The 27,406-nt window shown below is 42.9% G+C and overlaps 1 protein-coding gene across 2 annotated transcripts in view; it reads left to right on the top strand.

Moving 5' to 3' along the window:
* The window catches only part of LOC121607429 (transcription factor SOX-6-like), a 105,096-nt gene that overhangs the window by 50,905 nt on the left and 26,785 nt on the right, over nt 1-27,406 (top strand). For both annotated transcript variants that reach the window (XM_041938212.1, XM_041938213.1), the window contains exons 5-9: nt 5,443-5,532; nt 15,353-15,525; nt 17,802-17,870; nt 25,496-25,616; nt 26,917-26,996. In XM_041938212.1, coding sequence (XP_041794146.1) covers nt 5,443-5,532; nt 15,353-15,525; nt 17,802-17,870; nt 25,496-25,616; nt 26,917-26,996 — 533 coding nt within the window. The remainder of the gene's footprint in view (nt 1-5,442; nt 5,533-15,352; nt 15,526-17,801; nt 17,871-25,495; nt 25,617-26,916; nt 26,997-27,406) is intronic.

A 27,406-nucleotide genomic window follows, 5' to 3' on the forward strand; every position in this document is an offset into this window, starting at 1 on the left:
GCGTGTGTGTGTCGTATGTTGAAGTGCTCCGGAGTGCAGCCGTGTTCACATGTCAGTGTGTGTTTGTCTGTGTGGATCTTTTTCCTCCTCCTGGCTGGCCTGTCTCCTCATGTTTGGACATATGTTGAGTTTTATTTCACTGAGACATCAATCCTGCTGGCCAGCTGTTAGGACAGCTGCTCTCTCTGTGCCTCTCTTGCTCTATTTCTCCCTTTCACTCGCTCGCTCTCGCTCTTCCCTTCTGTATCTTTCTCCCTCTCTGGATTTTTCTGTCGAGCTGCGTCGCACTTCTTCGCTGCCTTTTTTTCTCTAATATCGCCGCTTTTCCACCGCTCTTGTTGTCTTTGCTTCTGTCGGTTTCTGTATTATTTATGTTTTCGTCTGTGCAGTTTGCTCTGTATCCTGTTCTTCCTGTCTTTCTTTCTTCCTTTCTTTCCCCCTCTCTCTCTGATGCTGTGGGGTCTGCAGTTGAAGTCACACCACTGACATAAATTTGGAAGTGCAAAGTGTAGCTGTCAGCTTCCATTTGCACACGTTCAGGAGCGAAGTTGAGACACGAAATGGTTTTTTCAGCCGTGGATGTGTTACACAAACATCAGGCAGCCACTAGAACATTGGCCTTTGTTATTTTTAACATTAACTAATTTTTCAGATTAATGTTTTTCTCTCTTTACCTTGGCGTTTGCCTGCAGACTCAGGAGTTCCCGAGCTTTGGCACAGCAGATTGTGTGTCTGTGTGTGTGAGAAAGAAAGCGAGCGAAAGAGACGCTATGTTTCCATCCAAATGTCAAGTGAATTATAGGGGAACTTTTGAAATGCCATCAAATATAAAATGTGAATTAAGTATGCTTCTGTAAAGCAAATAAACTAGCTTCCTGTATGTAGACCCACTGTCAGAAAACCGATGGAAAGTTTCTCCCAAGAATTGTTCTTATGTGTGTTTGAATTATAGTCAAATTTCACACTTTCACATGAAGCCAAACACAGAAAAACACACCGAGCCGACGACCACACGACCACAAAGGAGACTTGTCTTATCTTCACGTGAAAGGAACAACATGTATGATATTTCACAGGAGCCGTGGTGACGCTATTGTGGTGTTTTTAGCCGTTTTTTCAGGTGCTGCTCAATGAGACTGAAGCTTCACTGCTTCAAAAAAGTAGCTTTTCCACTCAAAGCAATTGTATGAACTCGCCACAATAGAGTTGGAGGAGTTATTTCAGGATATAAAAGTCCTCTTAATCTTGATGAATGATAGTTGGAACTCTTCAAACACTGCATAGAAATGCATTTGACTCTTTGATGAGAAATTAAAGCTACAAACCTGGTTTAGAGGTTAAAGGAGTAGTTCAGTGTTTTTGGGGAATCTGCTTACTCGGCCAAGAAATAGCATCCTGTGAAAGAACAACTAGTAGTTCATGTGTTTCCAGGTTTGTGTTTGGATTAAATAACCAAAATATAATGTGTCAGCTAGTGAGTTTTAGAGGTGAATTTTGTGTTTGGTGCATCGCTAGCAGCTTGTGGAAGGCAAATATTACGCTTCATTTTTCAGATTCTGGATTCTGTGGTTGAATTTGGAAATATACTGACAAGTGCTAAACGAATTTGCTACCGACGGGCTTCTTTTCCATAGCAACGCGCCGATGCTCGTGGTTATTGTAGCGCTCAGACCCGGCAGCCTCAACAAACTGCCAGAAAAAATTACGATTTGTCAGAAATGAGATTATCCAGTCGACTCCGGTGCTTCTGCGCTGAGAAAACTTTGAAATGGGATACACGGCCATTGTGCTCGGTTCGGGACATTTTATTGAAAAGCTCATTCCATGAGAAACTCGTGGAAACAGAGCGAGTGAAAGACAGACGGAGGGAAAAGGGAGAGACTGAGTGGAAGCCTGTGGCACACTGTGTTGATTTTGGCAGTGGCTGTTTGGGAGTGTTGATGCTTGTCTGCCACACACACACACACACACACACACACACACACACACACAGTGTAAGTTGCCTGTGGCTCATGTAAAACACCCAAAACACTGTCTGTTGGCAGGTTGGCGTGGGGACAGGTGATAAAAGTGTGTTTACCCTAAACACTCGCCAGCTCACTGGCTGCCTCGGCGCTGATTTACTACGACTCTCGCTCTTTATCCACTTCTTATCGGCTTCACCTTCATCCTGCGCCTCCTTCTCTTCGCTTTATTGCCCACTCCTCCTTTCTCCGTCTCCTCTCCCTGCCGCTGTTGGTTTACAGCCAATTAGAAATACTACTGTTTGTTTGTCTGTCAAGGTGAGTAAAGCGGGTGATTGATAAGCTACTTTTGGTGTCAGCAGTTTAAAATAATAGAAATAAAACACTTTTATCATCAGTACATATCCTCATATCAGTATTTATGCATCAAAGGGGTTTTACAAGGGCTTTCTCATTTTCTCCATACTTTTTCTAGCACTTCTATCTCCCCTTCATTTTCTCTTTCACTGCCTTTTCTCCCTGCTTCCTCGCTTTTATAATCTCCCTCATCCTTCCATTCAAGCTCACAGAAGATGAAACAAGCATCTTCGTCATCCTGCTCCTCAACTCACCTTTCCGCTTTCCCCCCTTCCTTCTCTCCTCACCCCATCCATCCTCCGCTCCTTTCAACCACCCATCTTCCGCGTTGCTCCTCCGCTTGATGAAGGAGTCGGCGTTCGGACGGCGAGGAATTTTTATCCACCCTCCAATCTAAACAGCACTTGATCCCCCGACTCGGTCTCGGGGACAGATAGAGAGCCATCTAGGGTAAAACATCTCCCTCTCATCCCCTCTCATCCCTGCTTACACCTCACCCCTCCCATCCCCCGCCGTCTCCGCGTCTGATCTGTTTATCGGTTCGGGAGGTATAAATTGTGCATCAGAGTACACACACTTTGACTTATGCAGATGTGTCTTTGAGTTACAGGTTGTATTTTCCTCCCTAAGTGCTCCCATAAATTGCGCTTCCTAATTTTGTTTCAGGCGAGGCCCGCTGGACGACTGCACGTCGGTGTCTTTAGGTCTTGTGATGAGAAAAAAAAGCCTCTCATCCTGACCCCTTCCTCCAGCTTTCCCCCTTTGCTGGCTGTAAATATCACCCATTGAACCAAATTTTACACAAATACATATCCAATGGAGCCACTTGTCCAATAAATCTGTGAAAAATTGGGTGGATTCCATTGTCCTGAGGGCGGGGAAATTATATTAATTACCTTATTTTACGGCTATGTGGACCATCTGTCTGGAAATACCCGCTGTTTTTTTTTCCAAATATGGGAAACCACCATCATATATTCCTGCAGTTCTTAAGCTGTTTCTTTGTCATGTAGCCGTCTACCAGCCCTCCCTCCCTCGCTGCCATTGTCCCCCCTTTGTTTACGTTGATCCCACGTGATCTGGACGGCTGCATTAGCTTATTTACAACAATCATAATCCGACTGTAAACATGCGAGGCTTTAATGGACTCAATGAGGAAGTTGTGTTCGGCCGGCGGACTGCGTGTCTTGACCACACAATGGGCCCATACGCACAAACTAAACATTAAGCCATTCACAATAGGCCATGTGCCCTTATGACTGCCTATAGCGCCTTTTGTCGGGATAAAGGCACCACAAATGAGCTATTGTCTGACTTAACCATTCTAAATCAGGCAAGCCCTCAGGGGCATGTTTTCCACACAGCACCCAAGAATGTCTCCTTCTTGTGTGCGTGTGTGTGTGTTTTTTTTGACGTCCTTGGTGACTGAGGCTTCGGCATGAGGCCCTGCATGACCATGACTCCATCTGTGGCGCGTCCACTGGCACGACATCCAGAGCGCACACACAAGCTCGGGCGGCAGGAGTGTGCGAACATGTACAGTGTACGCGGCGGCAGCTTCACATGCAGACACTCTCACGCAGGCAGTGTTTACCTGGAGGCGGTGGAGGAAGTGTTTGGATTTTAAATTTAAAGGTTGAATCTTTAGGATTTCAGCGCTGGTTGATTTGATGTCCCCTGTCGTCACTGGCGGTAGCTGTGATTTAATGCTGTGATATTGGTTCCATTTCATTTGAAAGACACACCTAAACACACCACGGGCCAAGAGGATTCATTGTGTCACGTTGTTTTAATAAAAAAGACTAAAGAAGACTCTGAACAATGTTGTAATTGTCTGCATCATGTGAAATGCATGCATGCACTGGTTCTCTTCCAGTATGTGCAGATTTCTTTTCCTGTGAATTGGGCTCGTGCCTGGAAACACAACTTGAACCCCTGATGGGGAAAGGCGGACACGGCCGGGAACAATGAAAACGTTGCACTTTTTAAAGCAATGCAAAAGACCACAAACATGATCAAAAATGGGTTTTTGATACAAATAAATCTTAAGGAAGTGGGTGTGTAACATTGCGAAAATACCTGATTAAGGTAAAATTCTTGCATTCAATAGTGAAGAAAAAGTTGATCCTGACATATAAATGATCATAAACAGATGGGTTATTATTCTATAACAATGCATCATTTTTTATAAACTCACATGTTTTATGTGTAAAAAGCAAAAACTTCAGTATTTCTGTCTGAATATGAGGGAGTGAATGCAGCATAAAATGGATAAAATCCAGTACCAGTGCAATAATATTGTACTTGAGTAAATGTACTTAGTTACAATCCACCACTGAGAGCTGACAGCATGCACTCTTAGCTTTGTACACTTCTGTCTGTCTTTCCTGGACGAGTCACACACAAACACACGTGCAGATATCTGCCTCTCTGTTCGTCTCTATCTGTCTGCTCTCCGCCTGGTGAAGAATTGAAAAGTTCCCATTGTCTCAGTAAAGTTCACAGCAGGACTCCAATTGAACAAATGAGACCTTATGAATCTTATGAGACCACGTGTCACTGATGTCTATTATCCTGAGGCTATGAGACACATTGTGAGAAAGAGGACAGCCACAAATAAGACCCCGTCTCAGAACAATGATGACATTCTCATTCGGTCAGCTGGATGCAGCTTTTTTTTTTTTCACGAAAAGAGGGAGGATATGGTTCCTTGTTCTCATTTTTAGAAATTTATCAATTCATAGGAATGTGTTTTTTTTCTCTTTTGTCCCTTCCCCTCTGTCTCTTCTTATTCCTTTGCCCATTTTTATTCTCTCTTGCTACTGGTACGTATTTCACCGTTGATGTTTATGGACAATAATGAATATTCTAAGACTACCAAACATCTTTATCTCAACAGGTGGTGCGTGCATCGTGTTTGAAAATACAACCCAGAAATCTATAAATTACTTATATATATTACTTTAAAACAGTCAATAAATCTGTCTCAAGAATCTAACAATGTGATCATTTGGAGCCTTTTTTGGCTGATTTTGCACTTCTTAGACCTCAGTCCTTATTAAATTCTTTGTAAACCTGAGTAACAAGCTTGTAAATGACATCAAAACTGTCTGTCTTTTAGAACCAACTTGCATGGAGAGGCTCCTCTCCAAGGAATGGAAGGAGCGTGTTGACCGCCTGAACGCCAACGAATTGCTGGGGGAAGTCAAAGGTAAGAGCAGTCCTGGGTGAGAGGGAAAACATCCACCTGGAGGCCAGCATTCACATGCACAACTACAACTAAATCTACATTCACACCCACAAACAGTGAGCTGTCAAGGTTTCTGCTTCACTGAGGGAAGAGAGTGAGTAAGAAAGAAAGAAAGAGAGAAAACCTTGTCTGAGACTTACATACTTAGCGTCTAAGGAACCTCTCATTATTCCCTCTGGTTGACCCAAACATGAACAGTGTTAAGAAACAAGCAATTAATATATGTGCAAAAAAAAAGCATCATTGCAAAACTAACTTCAAGGATAAGAAATGGTTAAATATGTTGAAATGGTCTCCTCCATGTGTACACGTTCAGCATGTTGTCAGCAAATAGCGTTATGAAGCTATAAACTGCGCCGAGGCAAATGTATTCTCAACCTGCGCTGGTATTCAAAAGTGAAAATAGCAGCATTGTGGGTGGTGGTGGTGCGGGAGGAGGGGGGGCTGCAGCGGCTGCAGCAGCAGGTGGGACGAAAGGCAAACCTTTGAAAGCAACGGAAGCTGCCATTTTTTTATGATAGTGATTAATGATGATTTACTCTCTTCATGTCTAATTGTAAGTTTGTTTTGCTTGTTTGGGCGTAGTTCAGGTTAAGTTTGTGTGTCGGTAATCAGCATATTTTCATGATAGATAGTGAACATAGACTATGAAATGTCTCCAGAATGTCCTCATCATCCCCACTGTCAACATCGTATATTGCCGATAGGCCACATCATTGGAAAATTTTCTTTTGATTAAAAGAAAAACACAAAAATGACACTGGAAATATAACTTTTGACAAATACCAATTGCATTGCAGTAGCTGTAGTTCACTGTTGATTGTTTTTAGTTTACTTTGAGGAAATCAGGTGCATATTTAGCAGCTCACTTACGTTTCTCGTCCACGTTTGTCCTCACTTTCTGTAACATTTACATATTCTGAGCTGTCCTTGTTGGCAGAGGACACTGTTTGTAGTGAAGTATGATGATCGTTGTTGAAAATCAATTTAAACTGATGTGTGTCTTTATAACTCTTTGTATATTTTGGTGAAAATTAGTGGAATTAAAGAACAATGAGCTTCTATATCTTAGGCTCGTCCTGAGCAGAGAAAGACAGTTGCTCCAGCTGTGTTACAACACTCCCCTCGATGACATGGATCCGCTGACAGCTGCAGAATAACAGAAAAATAAGAAAACTGATTAATTCACACAGCGAAATGCTGTCAGCCTCCTGAGCTACTGCTAATTCTGTTTGTGCAGCGTAACGTTAGCCGCTAACGGCTCGCAGTCGAGCTCCTCTCAGTGAGAGAAACCGTTTGTGATCGTCTCCCGTTGAAATGGCAAGCATTTCCTCTGTGGAAAGTGGAAAAAAGGGACGACAGAGAGCCTTCTACAGCAGAACAGCGCCGACATTGACTTTCCCTGAAGGACAGAGATCTGACTCTCTCTGCATGCGTGCACACACACACACACGCTACTCAAACACAGAAGCTGCATACCCTTAAACACCTTTTGCAAAGTATCACTCATTAAGAGACAGTCTGGATTAGTCCTCAGATAAATACACAAATTAAAGTCCTGTAAGACTAGCATGCTATTGATCTCTTTTTGTACTATTATTCATGTGACATATTTCCTTTTATAAGTAAGTCATGTAATATCCACTTTTCTTTGTGTGCTATACTTTACAGGAAGACTTTAAGATGAAAAGGATTTCTCGTTGGATTATTCTGTCAACTGAAAATGAGAAACAAATAGAATAATCTTAACTTCACTCTGTTGACCTCTGGCTTTCAAACTCCACTGAATATCTCTTAATACTTCTGTGTAGTGAATCAATAAGTCAATAAGCCCTTTATCCAAAAATAAAGATAGCATACTGTGCTCACTGGTCGCGGCACACTTTTTCCTAGCTTTCCACTTTAAAAGCACAAGGCCATAAATCGCTTACAGTTGGAATCTTTCATTTTTCCCCACTTACAGAGGTCTTGTTATTTCTTCTCTCTCTGAACATTTTCTCCTCTCTCAAATCAGCGTTCCTTATTGGCACACAGGTCATCACTGTAGCAGAACTCAGCCAGAAAAAAACATATTAAAAAACAGCCTTTATCAGGACTCAGAGTCTTTTTTCAAGTCTGATGAAAACCAAGAATAAAAGGCAACAGAGACAAAAGCAACATTCAAGGAGAGAAAATGTATACGGGACATTTTCTGCCCTGAGATTAGCCTCACAGGGAGTGGCTGACTAGACCTCCACCTATATCTACAAGAAATTATGATAATATCCAACTTACCTTCAAGAGCAAATATGCTTTGAGGGAAATTCAACCATATAAAGTTTTATTTTGAGATAATGAGGAAATGTTCGTTAACAGACCTGTTAAAAATACTGAATACTGAATGTGCTGTAGCGTTACAATTTCATGATTATATTCAGACACTGGCAGCATTTGGTTAAAGAATATTCATCATCTTAGTTTAATAGAGAAAAAGCATTTTAGAGTTTTTAATAAAATTTAACAGAAACCGCAATCTTCTGCTAACATTAACTGAAGTGCTTCTGTTAAATGTAATTGGGAGTCGGGACGACCAGCCTGGATTCTGGTGTCACAGTCCTCCTCTTTGTACTCCCAAATCCATCCTAACGGCGTGGTACATAATTTTAATTTTAATTTAATTTTTTATTTTATTCACTTTATTGATCCCAAACTGGGAAATTATTCTCTGCATTTCACCCATCACTGTAAACACACACATGCACATGCAACATGCAGTGAACACACAGGAGCAGTGGGCTGCCGCATCAGGCGCCCGGGGAGCATAGGTGGGGGTTAAGTGCCTTGCTCAAGGGCACATCAGCCGGCTGATGAAGGGGGGGGGGGATACTCCACCTCACGCAAATTTCTCTAGGCCACGGCTGCACCATAAATGTAGCGCTCAAATAAACATTGTCTATGAACATAATCCAATTTAGTGATATATAAACCTAATTTCTAGGAAAGAGGGTTAGTGGCGGGAAAAGAACCTGGAAATAAGTGCCGCCTTAGAGTCTTAGCAATGGGCAAGAAAGTCCTCACAAATTCTGCCCTACCAAACTAATGACTACACCAAATACTGAATTCTGATCAGCTCTGTGGAGTTTTCCTGCAAACAAACAAAAGTTATGTTTACATTCAGTCACCAGAGCAGATTGTGTGTTTCCTTGAGGTCGACCAAACGTGTCATTTCCTTCCTCATGAGACATTTTCAAAGTATTTTCAATTCAGGATTGTTTACATCCATGTTTGCGAGCTTGCAGCCTTTGTGGCGAGTTGCAGCATAGAGTGCGACACCACGGAGAGGACTGCGTGTCGCTCACCCACTCATAGACAAACAGCTCCACAACGTGAGGTCCAAAACTCTACAGGGAACCTTTAACAGATTTAAAAGCTGACATTTAGGGTTCATATTTTACTTTACACAAGATAATCGTTATTGTGGTGAATCGCATGTAATTCAATATTGCTGACTGTTATACGTTACTTTTTTTTTTAACTTGTGTGACAGAAAACCGTGTTATGATCTCTTTAAATACATTTGACTGAAGTTCACTGGAGGCAACCGGAACCGACACAACAGCATGCTTGTCCTGTACATAAAGCTGGAATGTACAGTATATCAATTTCTTGGGTGTTAGTTCAAGACACTAATAAACATGCATGAATATAACACGTACCAGTACACGCACGCATGCACATATGTGACCTCACACACACACACAGAGTCACACACACAGATGTCTCTGTTCGTCCAGCTGCGTCCTGACCATAGAAACGCTCTGATTGAATTCAAGGCCTGAAGTCTTTTATTACTCGATGGCTGAAACGGGTCCAGTCCCGCTGACCTAAATACACAAACACAACTGTTGCTCTGTGTCTCCTCACACAACAACCTGAACCTTTTTGTTCAGTCGCAGTTATTTTTAGGGTGAAGAAAACTGATGACCTCCTTTTTTTTTTTTTTAAACTATAACATTCACCAGCGCTCACAAATGCACTCCAACATGCCTCTAATGTACAGCAAGCATATGTTTTTAATGGTAGTTTCATATGTACGTGTTTTTTGTCTTTCAAATCTAACGTATCTCACTGTTGCTCGCGTGCACATGTGGGAACGTACCCAGAATGACTTCACTCTGTGCAGCTCCTGCAGGTCTTCAACACTTCACTCAGGGTTTGTGATCAGTTGCTTTGGCTTCACGATCATGTTGTTAGCTGAGAGGAGGTGAAGCCACTTGATCTTCTGCTGCACCATCCAGTCTGCTTCAAGGTGTGAACATACCTTTATTATCAAGTCTGTATTGCTTAGCTTGCGTTGCTCTTTGCTCCTCCCTCTCACCACATGTGTTTTTACTCATGTAGGCCAGAAGTTGACTGAACATTTATCTACTTTTTCATTCTTGGTAAATTTAACTAGTGTTTTGCAAATATTGTCATGAGGATGCATAATTACAAAATAAGAGTACCAGTAATTATTGGAAAATATGGCTGCTTCCTATCTATACTACACTTACTGCATCTCCAGACACCAAAAACTCAAATTATGAATGATGTCTGCAACAGAGACAAGTGTGCAGATTGTTTTGTCGCACCACCGCTGTGGTAAAACTTTTCCGCCACAGCCAAGCAAATAATTTTTTAACACATTTGAAATTCCTTCATTTACATATATAGATATATATTTTTTATAAAGTCAAAAAGCTCATCAGAGCAGATGGATAGAAAGCGCCTGATTATACTGTCAGACACAGGAGCTGGCACATCTGGCAGCAATAATCACACCGGCATTCAAGAGTCACTTAAATCAGGCGTCTTACCCATCGCAACTTTTTAGTTTCATATATGTGCTACCGACTATCTGGAGAAGTGAGCTGTGCGCACTGAACCTGAATCTGTGCAGATTCAATTTGGAGTCTCTGTCTCTCTGAGGAGATGACAAAATGTAGGGAACGTGTTTGTCTTGGGGCCTGTGGGCTGACGGGAAGTCAAGTGTCAGTGTTTGTTGTGGTGTGACACTGAGGAGGTTTACTCACACGGAGGAATGCTGGGAGTTTGGCGCACAGACGCAGTCATGAAACATGACGGTTTGGCAGGAGCTCAAGGCGTCTGGAGCCGTCATGAGGTGTGATATTGTGATTCTGTGATGGTTTGTTTGTTTGAAAGTTTTTATCAGTGCATGCGTGTGTGTGAGTGTGTGTGTGAGTGTAAGGGCCAGTGGCTGGGACAAAATTATGTCATATATTGTGTGACTCCACATAGTTAGCATCTAATTGAATAATAATAAAAACAGAATGACTTATTTTATAGCTAAATTTTATCTGTGGAACGACATCCTGAAATAATACAAAATAATGTAGCTTCCCAAAGAAAACCAAGTAGCTCCAAAATTTTAAGTGTTTCTTCATGGTTTGGTTAAATTCTGCTACATCTTCAGCCAAACAAACCACATAAAAACACATTGGATTCTCTAAACAAGCATTGTCCCAAAGCTTTTTCTTAGCTTTGAAAAGTTGGCTTTTTGGAGATGATTTTTACAAGAGTTCAACTTTGGCTGGTTTTCGCTGAAGAAAAAAATTGAGAAGATTCGCAGTAGCACAAGTACAACAACAACAACAACAACAACAACAACAGAGAAAAATAAAATGCAAGCAATAAAAACTAAAGCAGCAAAACTCAAATGTGGAGTCTATAAAAACACTAAGTGTACTGTTGGATGCATGTATGGGTAGGTGGGTGGTGAAGGAAAAAAATCTGTATTACTGACAATGACAATGGTTTGCATTTTTTAACAAAAAGTAAAAGAAAGTATTTAACTTTACGCATTAACATTATATAAACTGTGATATGTGTTTTTGACATTAGCTGTCTTGAGTCCATCATAATTGTGTCATGAATATTATTCTTGACCTCAACTACAGTGGTACAATCTGGATTTGTCATTAAAATGTTTTACTACACCTTTAGTTGCAGTTAGCTGTGTGTATTTACAGCCGAGCACAGTCTCTGAGACCTACAGAGGGCAGTTTGACTACAGGGGGTACGGTACTGAAGTGGTTTTTCTTGCCAGATTTTGCTCCTAGCACCCGGGGGCTGAGTCAGCTAATGTTATTAGGCCCGCTATATGGACAGCTAACTGCGCTAACTAGCTGGTAGGTACAGCTGCAGCTAACTTACCCTAGCAACAAGTATGGTGCCGTGAGCAGTAGTTAGCATTTAGCTTGCTTTAGCGACGTGTAAAGCTATCTGCCCATCAGAAAACTCTGTAAATCACCTCGCCCTTTGATTCCATGTCATCAATCTGGCCTCAGGCTCAATGTAGGTGTTTGGACCTGGTCTGGCTGTGTTCACTGGGAGGTTGCTCAGCTTGGTACAGTTAGCAGTAGTTAGCAGCTATCTTACTTTAGCAACAAATTAAGCTACAAACTGTAAATCAGGAAACTCTATAAATCAGCTTGGTAAAGTTAGTGTATACCCTGTCGACAAACTGGCCTAAATGATAAATCCAAACTGTACCACTGCAGCTGAGGTAATAAAAAATTCATGGCACTTTTACAAAAGCATTTCACAGCGTAATATATAATTAATAATTATGTTGTCTTGGTTAGCATTTGCTTTAAAAATGACACAACTGACCAAAATAACACTTTCATATTGCATGCCAGGTGTCAGTCTTATGCACATCCCTTCAAATAAAGTGTTCAGCATTTTCTTACATAGTCTATATAGCAACACAGCAATGCTCTTCAATTACTTGTTATATTAATATGCTACAATTGTTACAAGCGACTAACAAACAGCTCATGCAGAAGCAACAGTTCTGACATGGTGCTCTTGGTTCAGAGACAGATCGTCCTCATCGTCCAAACGGAGTGAGAAAACAGTTAATGGCTCTCTGCTTTGGCTGGCGCTCTCAGCAGGTGTCGGGATTAATCCTGATGGATGGAAAACGGAAGACGTCTGAGATGATTTTCGGTGCCAGAAGCGTTGAAGGAACGCAAGACGTCGCGTTTGGAATGCACAAGCCGTAATCCACAAAGATGAATCATGGTGCTGTAATCGCAGTTGTTGCGATTACACAATAGGCTTTACTTCACTACGAGGAATGTAGGGAAATAGGAAGACGTGTGTGTGTGTGTGTGTGTGTGTGTGTGTTATAAGCCATGCCAGCATTATAAAGTATCCATCAGTGTTGCAAGACTAATTTGGCCAAAGACATTTAGGGAGGGGTGAAGAAGGAAAAAAGAGAAGAAGGGAGGATAAGAGTGGTGATAAGAGCAGAGGGGAAGAGACAGGAGGTGATGAAGAGGCAAGAGGCGATTGAAAGAGCTGATGAGAAGAAAGGGGAGGAGAAGGGATAGAGGAGAGGTGATGAGCGGAGGGAAGGTGAAAAGAAAGATGAGCAAGTAAAGACAGAGGAGGAGATGAGTAGTAGGAAACTGTGGGAGAGGACAGGACGGAAAAGTAAAGAAAAGTAAAGAAAGCAAAGGGAAAAGGAGAAGACAGGGAAGGAAAGGGGAGAGATGAGGAAGCAGGAAGCCAATGAGAGGAAACAAGAGGAGGGATCAAAAGAGCAGAGAAGAGGAGAGGAGAGGACCGACGGAATAACGAATCACGAGAGCAGAGAAAATGAGAGAAAAAGAAAAAGGAGAGGAGAGGAGGGAAAAGGGAAGGAGGCAGGACAGAACACAGGGAGAATCTGGGCTTGGAAACTGACGGGGAGGTTGTTTGGGGAAAACCGAAAAAAGGAATAATGAAAGCATGAAAAAAGAGACAAGAAGAGGAGAATGTTGCCTTTGATACAGGGGTGCTGAGGGGTAATTTGTGTGTGTGTGTGTGTGTGTGTGTGTGTGTGTGTGTGTGTGTGTGTGTGTGTGTGTGTGTGTGCATGCATGTGTGTGTGGGGGAGACCGGGGTACAATAGAGGCCTGACAGGACTACAATGGAGACTCTGTTAGTATGCAGGTAGTGTTGGGGCCACCCTGCAATCTCCCTATATGGCCCCAGGGCAAGACCTTACACACACACACACACACACACACACACACACACACACACACACACACACAAGAGCAAGAACTTCTAAACAAGTTAAACTTCAGTGTGGATGTGTATGAGATGTTCTGCACACACGCACACTCCCACGAATAAGATGAACTTGCATGTTGTGTTCGAACCCATTCACACAATGAAGAAGACTCAATCACACACAGGAAACAAGCTAAAGAAGAAGAACAACGTGCACATGCACAACCGCTCCAGGGTCAGGCAGCTGATGTAAATGTCCCAGAGGGGCTCTGCTGCCTCTGAGCTTCCATCATCAGACAGAGTGTGGCTTCTAGAAGGGATGTTGTTGCTGATAAGCTCTGCCAACACTCCCTCATACCTGAATAGCTCGACTCCCAGTGACTCCCAAAACAACACATTTGACCGTTGGAGAGTATCAGCAACAGGCGTGCTGAGGCTTCATTGTGATGCTCACAGTTTGCTTAAGTTTAGGTACCAAATCTACTCAGTTCCTGTAAAAAAGGCCTGTGTTTGTTTGACCCATGCATCCACCCCACCTTCCTCCAAATGACTTTCTTGCTCTTTACACTACGTCACCTGACTTCCTCCTTTGCTCTCGTCATAACTACGGCCACTAGAGGTCGCAGAACAACGATAAACGTAAATATGGGTTTTTATAACCTGCTTGCTGTCTCTGCTGCAGCACACCCCAACACCTTTATATGCTATATTCTGGTTTTGATTTAACTAGCATATTTAGCAGGCTATGTATTCATTAATTGGGGACTAGTCCTCCTCTAGAGCAGAGCCTTTCCCGTCAAATTTAACTGTCTATTAGCCGCAACATTCACTATAAATGTTGATCAGTTCTGTGACATACTGTAAATACCCCCCCCCCCCCCAATTTCAATTGGGAATCAGTCTCAGTTTGGTGAACTTCAAATATTTGTGCAGAAGTCCTCCAACTTGCAGAGGCCCCAGGCTCCCACCAGCTATTACAGGTTCATGGGTGGGAAGGAGAGGGGTTGTCTTCCTGTTGCTGCATTAAATAAACTTGGAGAAAACAGAGGAAAAGTATTTGTAGTGACATAATTTTGAAATTAAATCTGGCGTGGGGTGATGAAAAAGTAGTTTTTTGGGATACAGTCCATGTAATCTCTTGTTAGGACAGGATCTAAAAGGAGCCTTACTAGCATTGGCCCTCCTTCCTGACTAAAACTTCCAAGAATGTCTAAATCATAAACCTGACAAAAGCCTGTTACAGGTGCTTATTTTCAAAGGTTAACTCAAAGTGGTTTTATTGTTCTTGGGTGCAGACACTAAGCGATCAACAGGAATGGCATGTAGAGACTAGACATGCAATAATAAGTAGCAAGATGTAGCTACAAGCCAGATGATTTATGGGAATTTGGGAATGGGAGTTTCTAAAGGGTTTCTTGTTCATGTTGATTTGTTTTTAGTTTGTGGAGGCACTTGTTAAAGTTGATTTCAAGGTGCTTCAAGCCAAAGAACAAAACGTTCTTAATGTTGTTTTGTGCTTGTTTGTTTTTACAGTCATAGTAGCAGAACACAAGTGATTCTGAGATGACTTTTAAAGGACTAATTGCCATTTGAACACTCAATCCATGCAGCATTAATAGCATGTGCTATCCAATTAGCAACGCAAGGAATTAAACATTTTAATTCTCACCGTAGAGCATCACTGTATCATGATCTCAGCTTCAAATTATAGCCGCACATTCTTCTCTATCCTGTCCAGGTACGCCAGAGTCGCTGGAGGAGAAGGAGCGCCAGCTTTCCACCATGATTGGTCAGCTGATCAGCCTGAGGGAGCAGCTCCTCTCCGCCCATGACGAGCAGAAAAAGATGGCCGCCTCACAGCTGGAGAAGCAGAGGCAACAGATGGAGCTGGCCAGGCAGCAGCAAGAGCAGGTAGGGAGGCTCTGAGTGGGTCAGACGATCCAGCTGGTTGGATTCAAGCAAATTTGATTAGAAAAAGAAAACCAAAGGCAAAAGTTCAGATCATTACCATATTTAATGATCATAAGGGTCTGCAGACCGACTTTGTAGCTCAACACACACCTGCAGTTTGTACTGTCGTCACTGTTTGCTTCACCTCCAAATAAAGTTGTCTCAACCAGAGGTGCCTTACCCATAATGGTTCTTATGACTCTTCTCTTCATAGACTGCATATCTATGAGGGGTGCAGTTCATTTGAAGAGTGATGTTCTGTGCTGTTTATATATATATATATAACAAATAGAACATTTACAGTATTTTGCAAGAAGGGTAAAGAAAAGCTCAGAACTTAGTGTGGCAGAATTGAGTTTTTTCCTATTTTCTACGCTGGTGATCATCTTGCAACCTCCTTAGATTTGTCACATGACCCCTTGTGTGGGTCCCAATCCCCAGGTTAGAAACCAGTGGTTTAGATAATATGCAATTATTGCCTTGTTGACTTGTTCTAGTGATGTTGCTGCATTCCTGGTGAAGTTGGTTTGTAAAATGTCATCCACAATACCTTCACAATACCCCAGTTATGAAGTAAAAACACAGACTTTTTTACAATGTGTTTGTATCTGTGGCTTCACAAACTTGCTGATGCTGATGCTGATGTGTGTCTTCAGGCGTCAGATGTAGAAAGATCAGTGTGTGACAGAGAAAGAGAGAGAGAGCAGAGAGGTGTTGAGGTGAGCTGCTCTTTGTTTTCGCTGTTTTCCGACACGTTACTGTAGGTCGGCGTGCGACAGGCCCTGTTTGGACAAGTCCACACCTCCCATCACAACACATTCCACCTTTCACAGCTCCACAAAGGAACAGGGAAGATGGCGAGAGTGAAAAGAAAGACAGATTCCAATATCAGCCAGTCATTTGGCTGTTGAGACTTGATAGGATAATGCCCTACAGACAAACGCTGAGAAATCTGCCTTTAATGAAATATGACATGTGTGCAAATGGGGCGCCGCCTCCCATTCAGCAGCCTGTAATTACATTTCAGAATAAATATACTAAACGACTCCTCAAGAAAAAAAGCGAAGCAGCTGCTTTACTTTTCTGGCTCAGAGTGGGCGGGATCAAATAGGCGACGTGCTGCCCCTTTAAGGATTTTAACCTCCGGGGACTGGCCGGTCCCACCTGCCCGTCACTAGCTGAAACTCAACCCTTTAACATTTGACTTCAGATGGTTTTTATTTGACTGGCTCGCATCAAAACAGCAGAGGGAGAAGTAACAATGATCGCCCCTCCTGTTAATGAGTGTTGATGGGTGCGGAGGGGGTTCCAGAGGCAGGCTGGGCGTTGTTGGTTGGCCTAGTAAACATGTCAATCTCACAGGTTCAGCATCAGTTAAGAGATTTGTTGAGGAACTCTCCATGCTGCTAATTGTGTGAATGTGTTGTACCATCCCTCAAACTGGGCTGAGGCCCTTTGAGATGATAATCTGAGGTCAAACAGACACTTAACTCACAGCCACTGTACCTCCTTTATGATTTACGGTCCTGCATTCGAGGCATATTTGAGCTATGTGGAAGTTTTTCAACGCCACAGTTCAGGCTGGGGTTGCTCCACTTTTGCCCTTATTATTATTGTATGGCTACGCTGTCTTCTTGTCGCTTTCTCTCTCAATATTGCAAGTCATTGTTTGTGTTTTAGCAATTTTCAACCCCCCCAAAACAACCAGTTTTTAAAAGCTGATCTGATTTTCACTCAGATTTTATGTCTCCATGCATCCAAAAGTTGTTTTCTTGCAACACTAGCAAGTTATTCACCATATAAGACCAGGGTTTATCAAACTAATGAGAAAGCAACGTGTGGTTAAAGTACAGCAGGTTTCAGATGTTGGATTTTAATCTGACTTTCAACCGTTTTGGAGAAAACCTGTTGAAGATGTAAGCTAAAACATCATAGCTGTGGTAAATCCTAATCTAAATGGGGCCATTAGTTCAGAGTGTATGCACCCTTTCTTAGAACAATCATATTTTCAACCAATCTTTTGTATTATTGATACTGTAAAGCAGATTTTCTCCCAAATGAAATAAAAAAATCACAAGAATCAGGATTTTCCAGATTCATACTGAGCTCTACTTATTCTTGATCTTCTCAGAATTATGGAAAACATCATATAGAAATAATGAACATTGTTGAGATCATTAACATTTGGTCTCTATTTCTTTGTGCGTGTGTGTGCGTGTGTGTGTGTGTGAGCACAGATCGCCAGACAACAGCAGCAGCTCCTCCAGCAGCAGCACAAGATAAACATTCTCCAACAACAGATCCAGGTTAGTAGGCAGACACTCCCATCTCCCCAACTACACACACACACACACGCACACACACACACACACACTTCTCTTTCCACTTCCACTTCGCCCAGATGATCAGTGTCCACTGACCTCCCGTTCCTCCACCTCCATTATTATTGAGTCCTGTGTGATTGGAAAACAACACGAGAGGTCGTGACCTTTTCTTTAATATTATCGTATCTAGATACGACAGTTACACCAAACCAGTCTAGCAATCATATGGAGGCATGCAGATACACACACACACACACACACACACACACAATAACACACTGTGGTGACCCAGTAATTGGCCTGGTTATGGCTGAATCATTTACTGTTGCATTGATCACTCAGCGATCGATATCCCAGCATCCTCTAGTCTTCCTCCTACTCTTTCTCTTCATCCAGTTGTCCATTCGCCAACACGTGCTTCCTCTCTTTGTTTCCATCAAACCTTTTATTTTTACTTCACACATACACTCGTTCCTCTCAGCTCACGCTCCCCCTCCGCTTTTTATTCTTTCTATTCACCCTTTTTGCAGCGTTCATAAATTGAGCCCATAACAATGAATTAAAAAGAAAACTAATATCAACTAGACAAGAAGAACAACATAAACAAGATATTTTTTGCCTATAAAGACATATGCAGATAAAAAGATCCACCTGATGCACTGACATTCATGAGCCACGTATATGTATAGATACACAGAAGACAGGTGGGGAACCAGATCTGCTTTGCTGGTAGCCACATGGGATGGGCCGTCAGCCAGCTTCTATTTCATCAGTTTATTTTTTCAAGTGGTTGAATTGCTGTTGAATAAAAGTGGCTGAATCTACTTGCCACTGAGACCACCTCAACCTCATGCCCCGCTCGTCGGTCCCGAGCTTCGGGTCTCCCTGTGCTCCGGAGGTGAGATCTAGTTAACGAGGACTTGTTTTCTTTGCCCTTCTTCTTTTTTCTTCTTTTTATTATGAGGCTCCACCCTCGGTTCTTAATAAAGCTCGGATCGGACTTCATTAGGCCTCCGGGCCCCAGGGGAGAGCGAGACCATAAAAACCAGCTCCTCCTCCGCGCTGTGAAGCAAGGATACTGTGTCATGTTTGGTTTTGAGGATGAAGGGATATGCAGAAAATAGCTCTGGAGAGCAGCATGTTATCATGTCGAGCGTCAGGAGCATCTGCTGTAAATGCAGGTGAAACCTGTTCCCACTGTACGCCGTTTCATTTTATTAAAGGTACAGAAAAGATTGCACAAAAGAGGCCAAAACAAGTAAAGTATTTGCTTTCATTGAAAAGTTAAATATTATATGTGTCACAGCTGGGCGTGTGGAAAGTTATTTTTAAAACAATAGCATTTCTTGATGAACAAACCCAGCTCAGTCAGGAGCATATGGTCTATCTACAGTACAGAGGTTTACAATTATTATGGCTGAGCTCCAGGGCTTAGTCACTGGGGTACGGGCTGTTTACGCTGTGTCGGATGTGTGTTGGCTTTAAACACACAGGCAGCGCTGCATCGGTCTGTTTCCACTTATCAAATCCAGACCTGAGCTCCTCTCAGGCCAATACTCTGAGGAGCTGACCAAATGCTACTGTTTCAGCCGAGAAGAATAGGCCTCAGTGTGGTGAAGCCACTTTTTTAGAAGTGCCTGTTGTTGTTCATATCTTAATTTGAAACACCAAATGTTGCCCAGATGGGAAAAATAAGAAAGCAGAAGTTTTCGCTAGAGAAGTGGAAAAGTCACAACTCCCCGATGTGCAGTGTTCAGCGTACGCGTGCTATCTGTTACAACATCACGGCAAATAAAACCACCTTCACTGATGAATTAGCATGAATTTTATTATCATGCATTTTGAAAGTTTTATAGATTGGCTTTGGAGTCTTATCTGCATCTGATTTATTAACAGAGCCAATGAAAACACAGCGGGGAGCTGTTTTCAGCCCATTTCTGCCTCATGGTTCCTTCTGTCCCTTCTGTCCGTGGACGGTGTCAGCAAGTGTGGTGCGGCGTTGTAGCGGGGGAGCGTAGTTCAAAGTGACCCAGGTTTCCTGTCATGTGGTTTTAAATGGTGTGGAGAGGCAGCGGGGGACGTCCACGGGTTAAAGAAATGCTTCCGAAGGCCCCATTCTGATAGATACGGTTACATGCATTCACACAAGCGCATGAAGAAACGCACTAAACAACTGATATCAATACTTAAAATGTACACATACATGCAAGCTCACACACATACATGTACTCACACATAAACAGTTATCTGATATTAACTTAAAGCAGAGACAGATGACATTGGTGCATAAACACACACACACATGTGGACAGTTTATATATCTCTGACACACACACTTGCTCAAAAAGCACGCATGCACATACACACATGTGCAGAAACGCACATATGGTGTAGGCGCACACGCATGCTTGCACACACAGTGGTGGTGGGCCCTTTGTGTGCCGTAGGCAGAGCGGCCCAGCCCAGCCTGGTGGCTGACAGGCATGTGTCTTTGTTAAGTCAGTTCCTATAATGGCTCTCATATGTGGCCCATTTCCTTCGGGCCCACAAAGGCACAGGCCTTAACCGCACCGCCCGGGCCCTAGCTAACAGGCTAATTAATGACTGCAAAGCCGCACTCCTCCTCCTCCTCCTCCTCCTTCTCTCTGGTCTTCGTTTATAACTCCTCTGTCTCCTCCTTCGCCTGCCCTCCTCTTCTTCCCTCTTTGAGTTCTTGTCCCCCGAGTGTTGTTTTCTTTTTGTTTTTACATTTCAGCTTCATCGTGTTGTATTATTTGCGTCTGTGGATGATGCCTGAATCATAATTCCATATGCTGCCCCCTGTTGAAACACCATTAACCCACTGTTTTTGCTGTTTACGCTGTGAAAGATTTCACCAACAATCAAAATCTGAGCTTTTGACACATAACTGGCCATGTGTGGCAGCCAAACGAGTGTCAGATGCAGTCATTTACAGCCAAGAAAAATGTGACGTTTATTTATGAGCCATGATAGATTAAAAAGTCTCGAGGATGAGCTGCTGCACAGTGTCTTCCTTGCTCCTCTAAATGCCGTCTTTCACCACTCGCAGTCTCAATCAAAGCTGGAAGCTGCTCTCTTGTCAATAAAGCGCTGACGTTCGGTGAGCCTCTGCACAGTGTGGGTCGCTAAACCCGCGTTAAGACAAACAGGCACAAACACAATAATCACATGCACACGCACAAATACACACTCACACACACACATGCATAAGAGCTAATGGAGCAGGCAAATGGCCGTTATATAAACAGGCAGCTCCTACGTCAGCACATACAGCTTCCGACACAATGACTCGGAAAGCCATGCAGGGCCCATAACGTCGATTGGACTCACCAGCTATGGAGAATGGCTAACTCTTGACTTCACAATGGCCCCCACTCCAGTGTATTAACCTGTGTGTTAGCCTATAGAAAAATGCTGTAAGCATACAGTGATTGTGCGTGGTTCAATTACAGTCGCCTCTGGCGTCATTGTGCTCACATGAGTGTAGCAAGATGGTGAACGAGCAAACTGAGGAATGTAATTATTTGTTGGTATTTTATGTTCTTAAAGCTGCATTCAGTAAAGTCTGACCACTAGGGGGCAGAGGGACACTGCAACAAACTAAACAAAAGTCATCCGTAATGTACAATTAGCCTACCGAGTTAATATGGCTAACATTGCTAACATGTTAGAAAACTGTCTCTGCATCTGCAGTTAACATGAGCTTCCCATTGGAATCATGTGTTTAGCTCGCTAGATGCTTGCTTTAGTAGCCACTGCTACTGTTTCAAGCTAAGTAGGTTGCATGTTTGCCTTGTCTGAGCCTGTTTGCTGGGAAAAGTTGGCATGAGAGCAGTGATACTCAACTGTACAGTTTGGAGAATGAAAACAATGCGCCTAAAATGGCTAAAAACAGCTAACTGTTGAAGAGCTTTGCAGTTGGCTAACTCTTGGCTAGCCTTTTTCACTTTAGTAAGGAATCAGTGAAAACATCAAATATCATCATAGTGCCTTTTGGAAATTTAGCTCATAAAACATAACTGTAGCAGCAGTTTAAGGTAAAAGTTTCTGCGCTGAAGCATCTTGTAATTAAATTAATCTAATTTAATCTTTACTTGTTTCATTTGGCTCCATTTACCTGCATGAGTTTGTAGATTACTACCTGGAAGAAAAACATGGACAAAATCAAAGGACCCCCTCATTCACGTCCACATGTGTGCATACCTGCCAGCTGCACAACCAGACAACTGCATTTCTTTCTTTCTCTTCTCAAACACATCAACACACAGACGCACCGCATACGCACCCGCTGCCCCCTAACCCTGCTGCCCGCACACAAGACGACCATTAATCCTGAGTGTGTGTCTGCGTGCGTACACATGTTCCTTGTGCCTAGGTGTGTGTGTCGATGTGTCTGGTGGGCAGTTAGAGGAAGGGGGTCTTGTGTTTTCTTAGGGGCTGAGCAGAGCAGGGCCCCCGCAGCAGCACCTTCCCCGGTCCATTCATCCCTCGACCCCCCTCCCCTTGGTAAAAGAAGATCTTTGTGTGTTTGCGCGAGTGAAGCAGCCCCAGTCAGTCCCAGTGTTCCCAGAGGAATACAATGAATGGGAGCATTTTGTCCCACTCTATAACTTCCACCCCCAACACCCCCCCTCACTTCTCTCTTCTTCTTCTTCTTTTTTTTAGCCATTTGGACACACAGACTCGTTTTTATTCTCTCTCTCTATTCCCTTTTCTTCATGTCACAAGACGTCAGACCGTGTGTGTGTGTGTGTGTGTGTGTGTGTGTGTATGTGTGTGTGAGGAGGGCCTCCCAAGCTAGCCCACTTTTTTGGAGTGTGACCTAAACAACACTGTTGGAAGACCCGGTCAGGTGATCAACACATGTAACTGCACACTTACCCAACAATGCCAACTGTTGATAATACACAATGCTCACACACACACACAGACACACACACACACACACACACACACACACACACACACAACCTAATTCCAGCCTTGACCCTCAACCAAGTCTTGAGCTTCAAACAGCCCTTTGATGAAGTGAAGACTAACCAAAAATGTCCAAAGATGTCCCGAATCTCAAGGTCTAAAACTCTGATTGGTTCTCACAAAGATAGACAAGACCACGACCTCACATACAGTCTCTTCTTTATAGCCAAGTCAAATAATGTGATTTCACACAGTATCTCCCCTCCAAAGAAATGAACATTACACTGGTTCTAACAAAGACACATGTTCATATTAAGCTTTAAAATCTATATAAAAAAGAGCAAATTTCAATACAACGAGCATAATTGGGGAGTTTTCTAGAAATCGTCCGATATTGAAGTTCTGGTTTTTGAGTTGCAGCTTTTTCTCGATCTACTGATTATGTGATTTTTAATTAGCTGATTGTTTCATTATTAAATGTAAAAAGAGCTCGTCAGATGTTCCCAGAGCCCAAAACGACATGTTTAAGTTGCTTGTTTTGTCTGACCAACAGTCCAGAACCCAAACATGTTCAATTTATGATTCTAAAACAGGCAAAGCAGTAAATATTCCCACTGAAGAAGCAGGAACAAGAAAGTGCTTTTTGCTTGCTAAATGTTGTAGATTAGTTTTCTGTTGATCTTCTTATAGATTGACTAATCTTTGCTGCTCTTCAGCAAACACACACAAGTCAAGGATGATCGTGTTCATCTCTCTCCCTCTATTTAATCATGCTCTTTGAACCTCCTTACCACAAACTCCCCCCCCCGCATACACACACACACCATACACATCCCAGAGGACGGTCATCCAATTCAACAGCGTAACCCTGCAGCACAAATGCAAAGAAATACTGTATCCACACAACATGCTGATTGTGTTAAATTTCAGCGCTAATGATGAAATGTCCCAGGAGGACAATGGGAGGGGTCAGTGTGCTTAATGAATTGGTAGTAAAGGAGATGAATGGAGGTAGATGGCATTGAACTGAGGTAAGGAGGGAAATGAAGAGAGAAGGAGAGGTGTCAACAAGCATTCATCTCAAAGAGTGACACGGTAAAGAAAAAGAAGAAATCAACAAGTCCTCAAACATAAATGACTGAATAGTTTGTTTGCCACTGACTCCACAAAACAACACGAATCACCGCCGGAGAGTGGCAGACCTTCGTCGTCACCTGGTTAACGTTGTGAAACAGCCGCAGTTTGCTAAGATCTAGGCACCAAAACTTCAGGAAAAGACAAAGTGTGTTACATACGTGACGTGAGTTAATTCGTTAACTTGTTCGTTAACTCGTTCGTTAGTTCAAGTTAAAATAAGTCATGATCAGCGGTCTTCTGGGTGAAAGTCCTTTATTTGTTAGACCCATCCACCAGCCCCACCTCCTCCTTATGCAGGATTTCTCACCTCACTTCCTCCCCTGCTCCCGTCATAACAACTGCAGCCACTAGAGGTCGCCACCTAAGAATTAGCGTAAATGCGAGCCGCAATAACTTGCTTGCACAGACGACCTTTGCGTACATTTTTCTGGGGAGCAGAAATAAGAAATGGATAAAGAAAGAAAAATGACTCAAACTGAGTAATATAGAGATTTAGAGAGGAGAAAAAAGGTGGAGGAAGTTCCAGTTTAAAGAAAATGGCCAAATTTAATACTTTTTTCTGTATTTTCTGAAAGGTGGAGGTTTTGAAATTAAGATACAACAAATTGCAGCAAGCCAAATATGAATAAAAGCCCCTTGTTTAAAAAAAAAAATAACTGAAGTTCAACTTATTTACATTTCAGTTTTAATGCCTTTAGCACATATGAAAAATCAGAAAAATGAGTCTAACTTTAAGACGGGCGCTTAACGACTGAGAGGGGAGAAACAAGAAGCAGAGAAGGACAGAACGAGGGGGAGGGAGACAACACATTTTACAAGAAAATCAAGAAAGGGGAGAAAAGAGGACGAGATAAAGGGCGAGAAGAAGGGAAGAGGGTGAGACAGTCCAGTGGTTAAGCACAACCAGCCTTAATAGATTCCCGCAGGCTCATCTTTGATATGCTCTGCTCAGTTCGAGCCCTCGGCCCCTTAACTCGAGCAAACCCACAGTTTTTAAGAGTCTTTCAAGCCGACATGAAAGGCAGCTGTTACTTCTCTCTGTTGTTTTAAAGGCATTTTGTTGAACATTTTCACACTTGTCTCTCAAGAATGCACGTCTTTATTTGTTGTTTGCTCTCCGTTCTTTAACCCTGCTGGTCGTTCAGTGTTTTCAATGTCCATGAGCTGCGTCTGCTTACGTTTATTCACTATTTTAATTTCTCAGTCATTCTTTATTCTTCTTTTCTTATTCCTTCACTCTTTATGACTCCTTTTAAGCGTTTTGCGTTCCTTCTTCCTCCATCTTTTCTTTTCTTTTATCTCTTTTCATCCTTCCATTTTTCTCTTATCCTACACGTGTCTTTCGTTTTTATCTCTGCTTTGTTGTTGCTGGTGTTTTTGCATTGCATGTGTGTTGTGCAGGTGTTTCTGGTTACCTTGTCCTCTTTTTGTGACGTGATTCAGAAGGACTTCAAACATGTGCCTCCTCTCTTTCTCCCTCACTCTCTCTCCCTGTCTCTGTCAATGTCTCTCTCTCTCTCTCTCTCTCTTAGGTTCAGGGTCACATGCCTCCTCTGATGATCCCAGTGTTTCCTCACGACCAGCGGTCTCTGGCTGCTGCCGCTGCCGCTCAGCAAGGCTTCCTCTTCCCACCAGGCATGTCCTACAAGCCAGGTATACACACACCCACACACACACACAAAAAAATCGCCCAAGATAGATTAAACACTGGCGAGTGTTAAGGAAATATATGTTTTCTGGGTAAACATTCACCCCCTCAAACAAAAGCTCTACAGCTCTTGACAGTTCTTGTTAACGATAATAGAAACAGCGGGCCTCTCTCTCTCTCTCTCTCTCATACAAACACACACACACACACACACGCACACACACACACAAACACTGGGATCCCAGTCTATGTTAATGAGGTGTGTCAGGTGAGGAATGTTCTGGAAATGAGCGGAGAGATTTACAAGCCCTGCTTGTTCACGTCAGTAACAATACATTGGACACAGCGAGGACTGGAATGTCTCTTTTATGGCGTGCTGAAAGCATGTCAGTTGCACAACACATCTGCAACATGGAATTTCACACTTTCTCACACACACACACACACTCACTCACACAAACACAAGGATGTTCTCCTGGTACGCACTGACCCAGCAGCGTACATATAGATATAGGATAAGATAGCATAATTTATAAGATAATGCAGACAGACAAATCTCGTGCATTCCAGGAAACACACTTGAGGAACTGCATGCATGTTGCATATCTCAGCAGTCCATGAGGATTTCAGGCGCAACAGAACACATGCGGAAACTCACGCTTCAAGTACACAGTCTTCTTATTGCAGGATTGGCGGCACCACCTGCTTTCTTCCTCTCTGCTTGTCCTTCACACATTCCTTTCTTCCAGGCATTCCTCCAGGTGCTCGCCCGACGCCACGCACCACTGACCCTCCATACTTCATACAGAATAGTCCATGTTTATTCCTTCTGCATCCACATGCACTCCCACCGGGCTGCAAAGAGAGGCAGAAACGAAGAAAGGGATTAAAAAGCCATTATTCTACGCTCTCCTTTGACTTTGGTCTGTTTTCAACAAAGGCTCGGACATGGAAAGCCTTTTAGGGACAAACAGCAGGGGTTATACACGGTACTCGTATATGAATTTATGAGTGCATCCCAATGAGGGAGTGCTGGACTTGAACTCTGCTCGCCCTGGTCTCAAGTGCCCATGTGTACCGACAATAAGCGTTATTAACCTCCGAATAAAACACTCCTGACCCTTCATGTTTCATTCGCCATGAATAAAAACATGAGAGCAAACGGAGGAACAAGGAAGGAGACAAAAGGCGAGACAGAGAGAAAGAGACGGAGGCTGGCTGAAAGTAAAGAGCAGGTTAGTTCTTGTGCAGAGCTCTGCCTCCCCCCGCCTCTCTATACATATATATGTTTTGGTTTTTCAACAGGTGAGAATTACCCCATGCAGTTCATTCCTTCGACAATGGCAGCTGCAGCAGCATCTGGACTCAGCCCGTTACAACTGCAGGTAAGACGAAAACACCTGGTCTCGTGAAATTTCATCAAAATCACCACAATATCTTAACAAAACCAAAACTATCCGCATGGCTGCCACTTAAAGAGTCAAGCACATTTTTTTGTAATTGGGGTGAACCAACCTTTAAAATGAAATTGCACAGACAGGGTGAGTAACTGTGGAGACGAGCAGAAGCTGTTTGACGGCGAGGTGGTGAAAAGTAAGGTGTGTGCCTGTTTGTGTGCGAGGTGTGCTTCAGTTTCACCTGGATTCATTTTGCAACAGCAAAAAACTTTTTAAAACCTCTCTGGCAAAACTTTCTCACCTTTAGTCACGACTAAAACCTCAAATCGCCTAAAACTTAAGTCCTTCTTAATCCAAAACTGTTTCATTGCTTAAACTCAAACTCAAAGGATCCAGCT

Source organism: Chelmon rostratus, chromosome 6 (assembly GCF_017976325.1).
Source record: "Chelmon rostratus isolate fCheRos1 chromosome 6, fCheRos1.pri, whole genome shotgun sequence".
In the NCBI taxonomy this organism is placed as follows: Eukaryota; Metazoa; Chordata; class Actinopteri; order Chaetodontiformes; family Chaetodontidae; genus Chelmon; species Chelmon rostratus.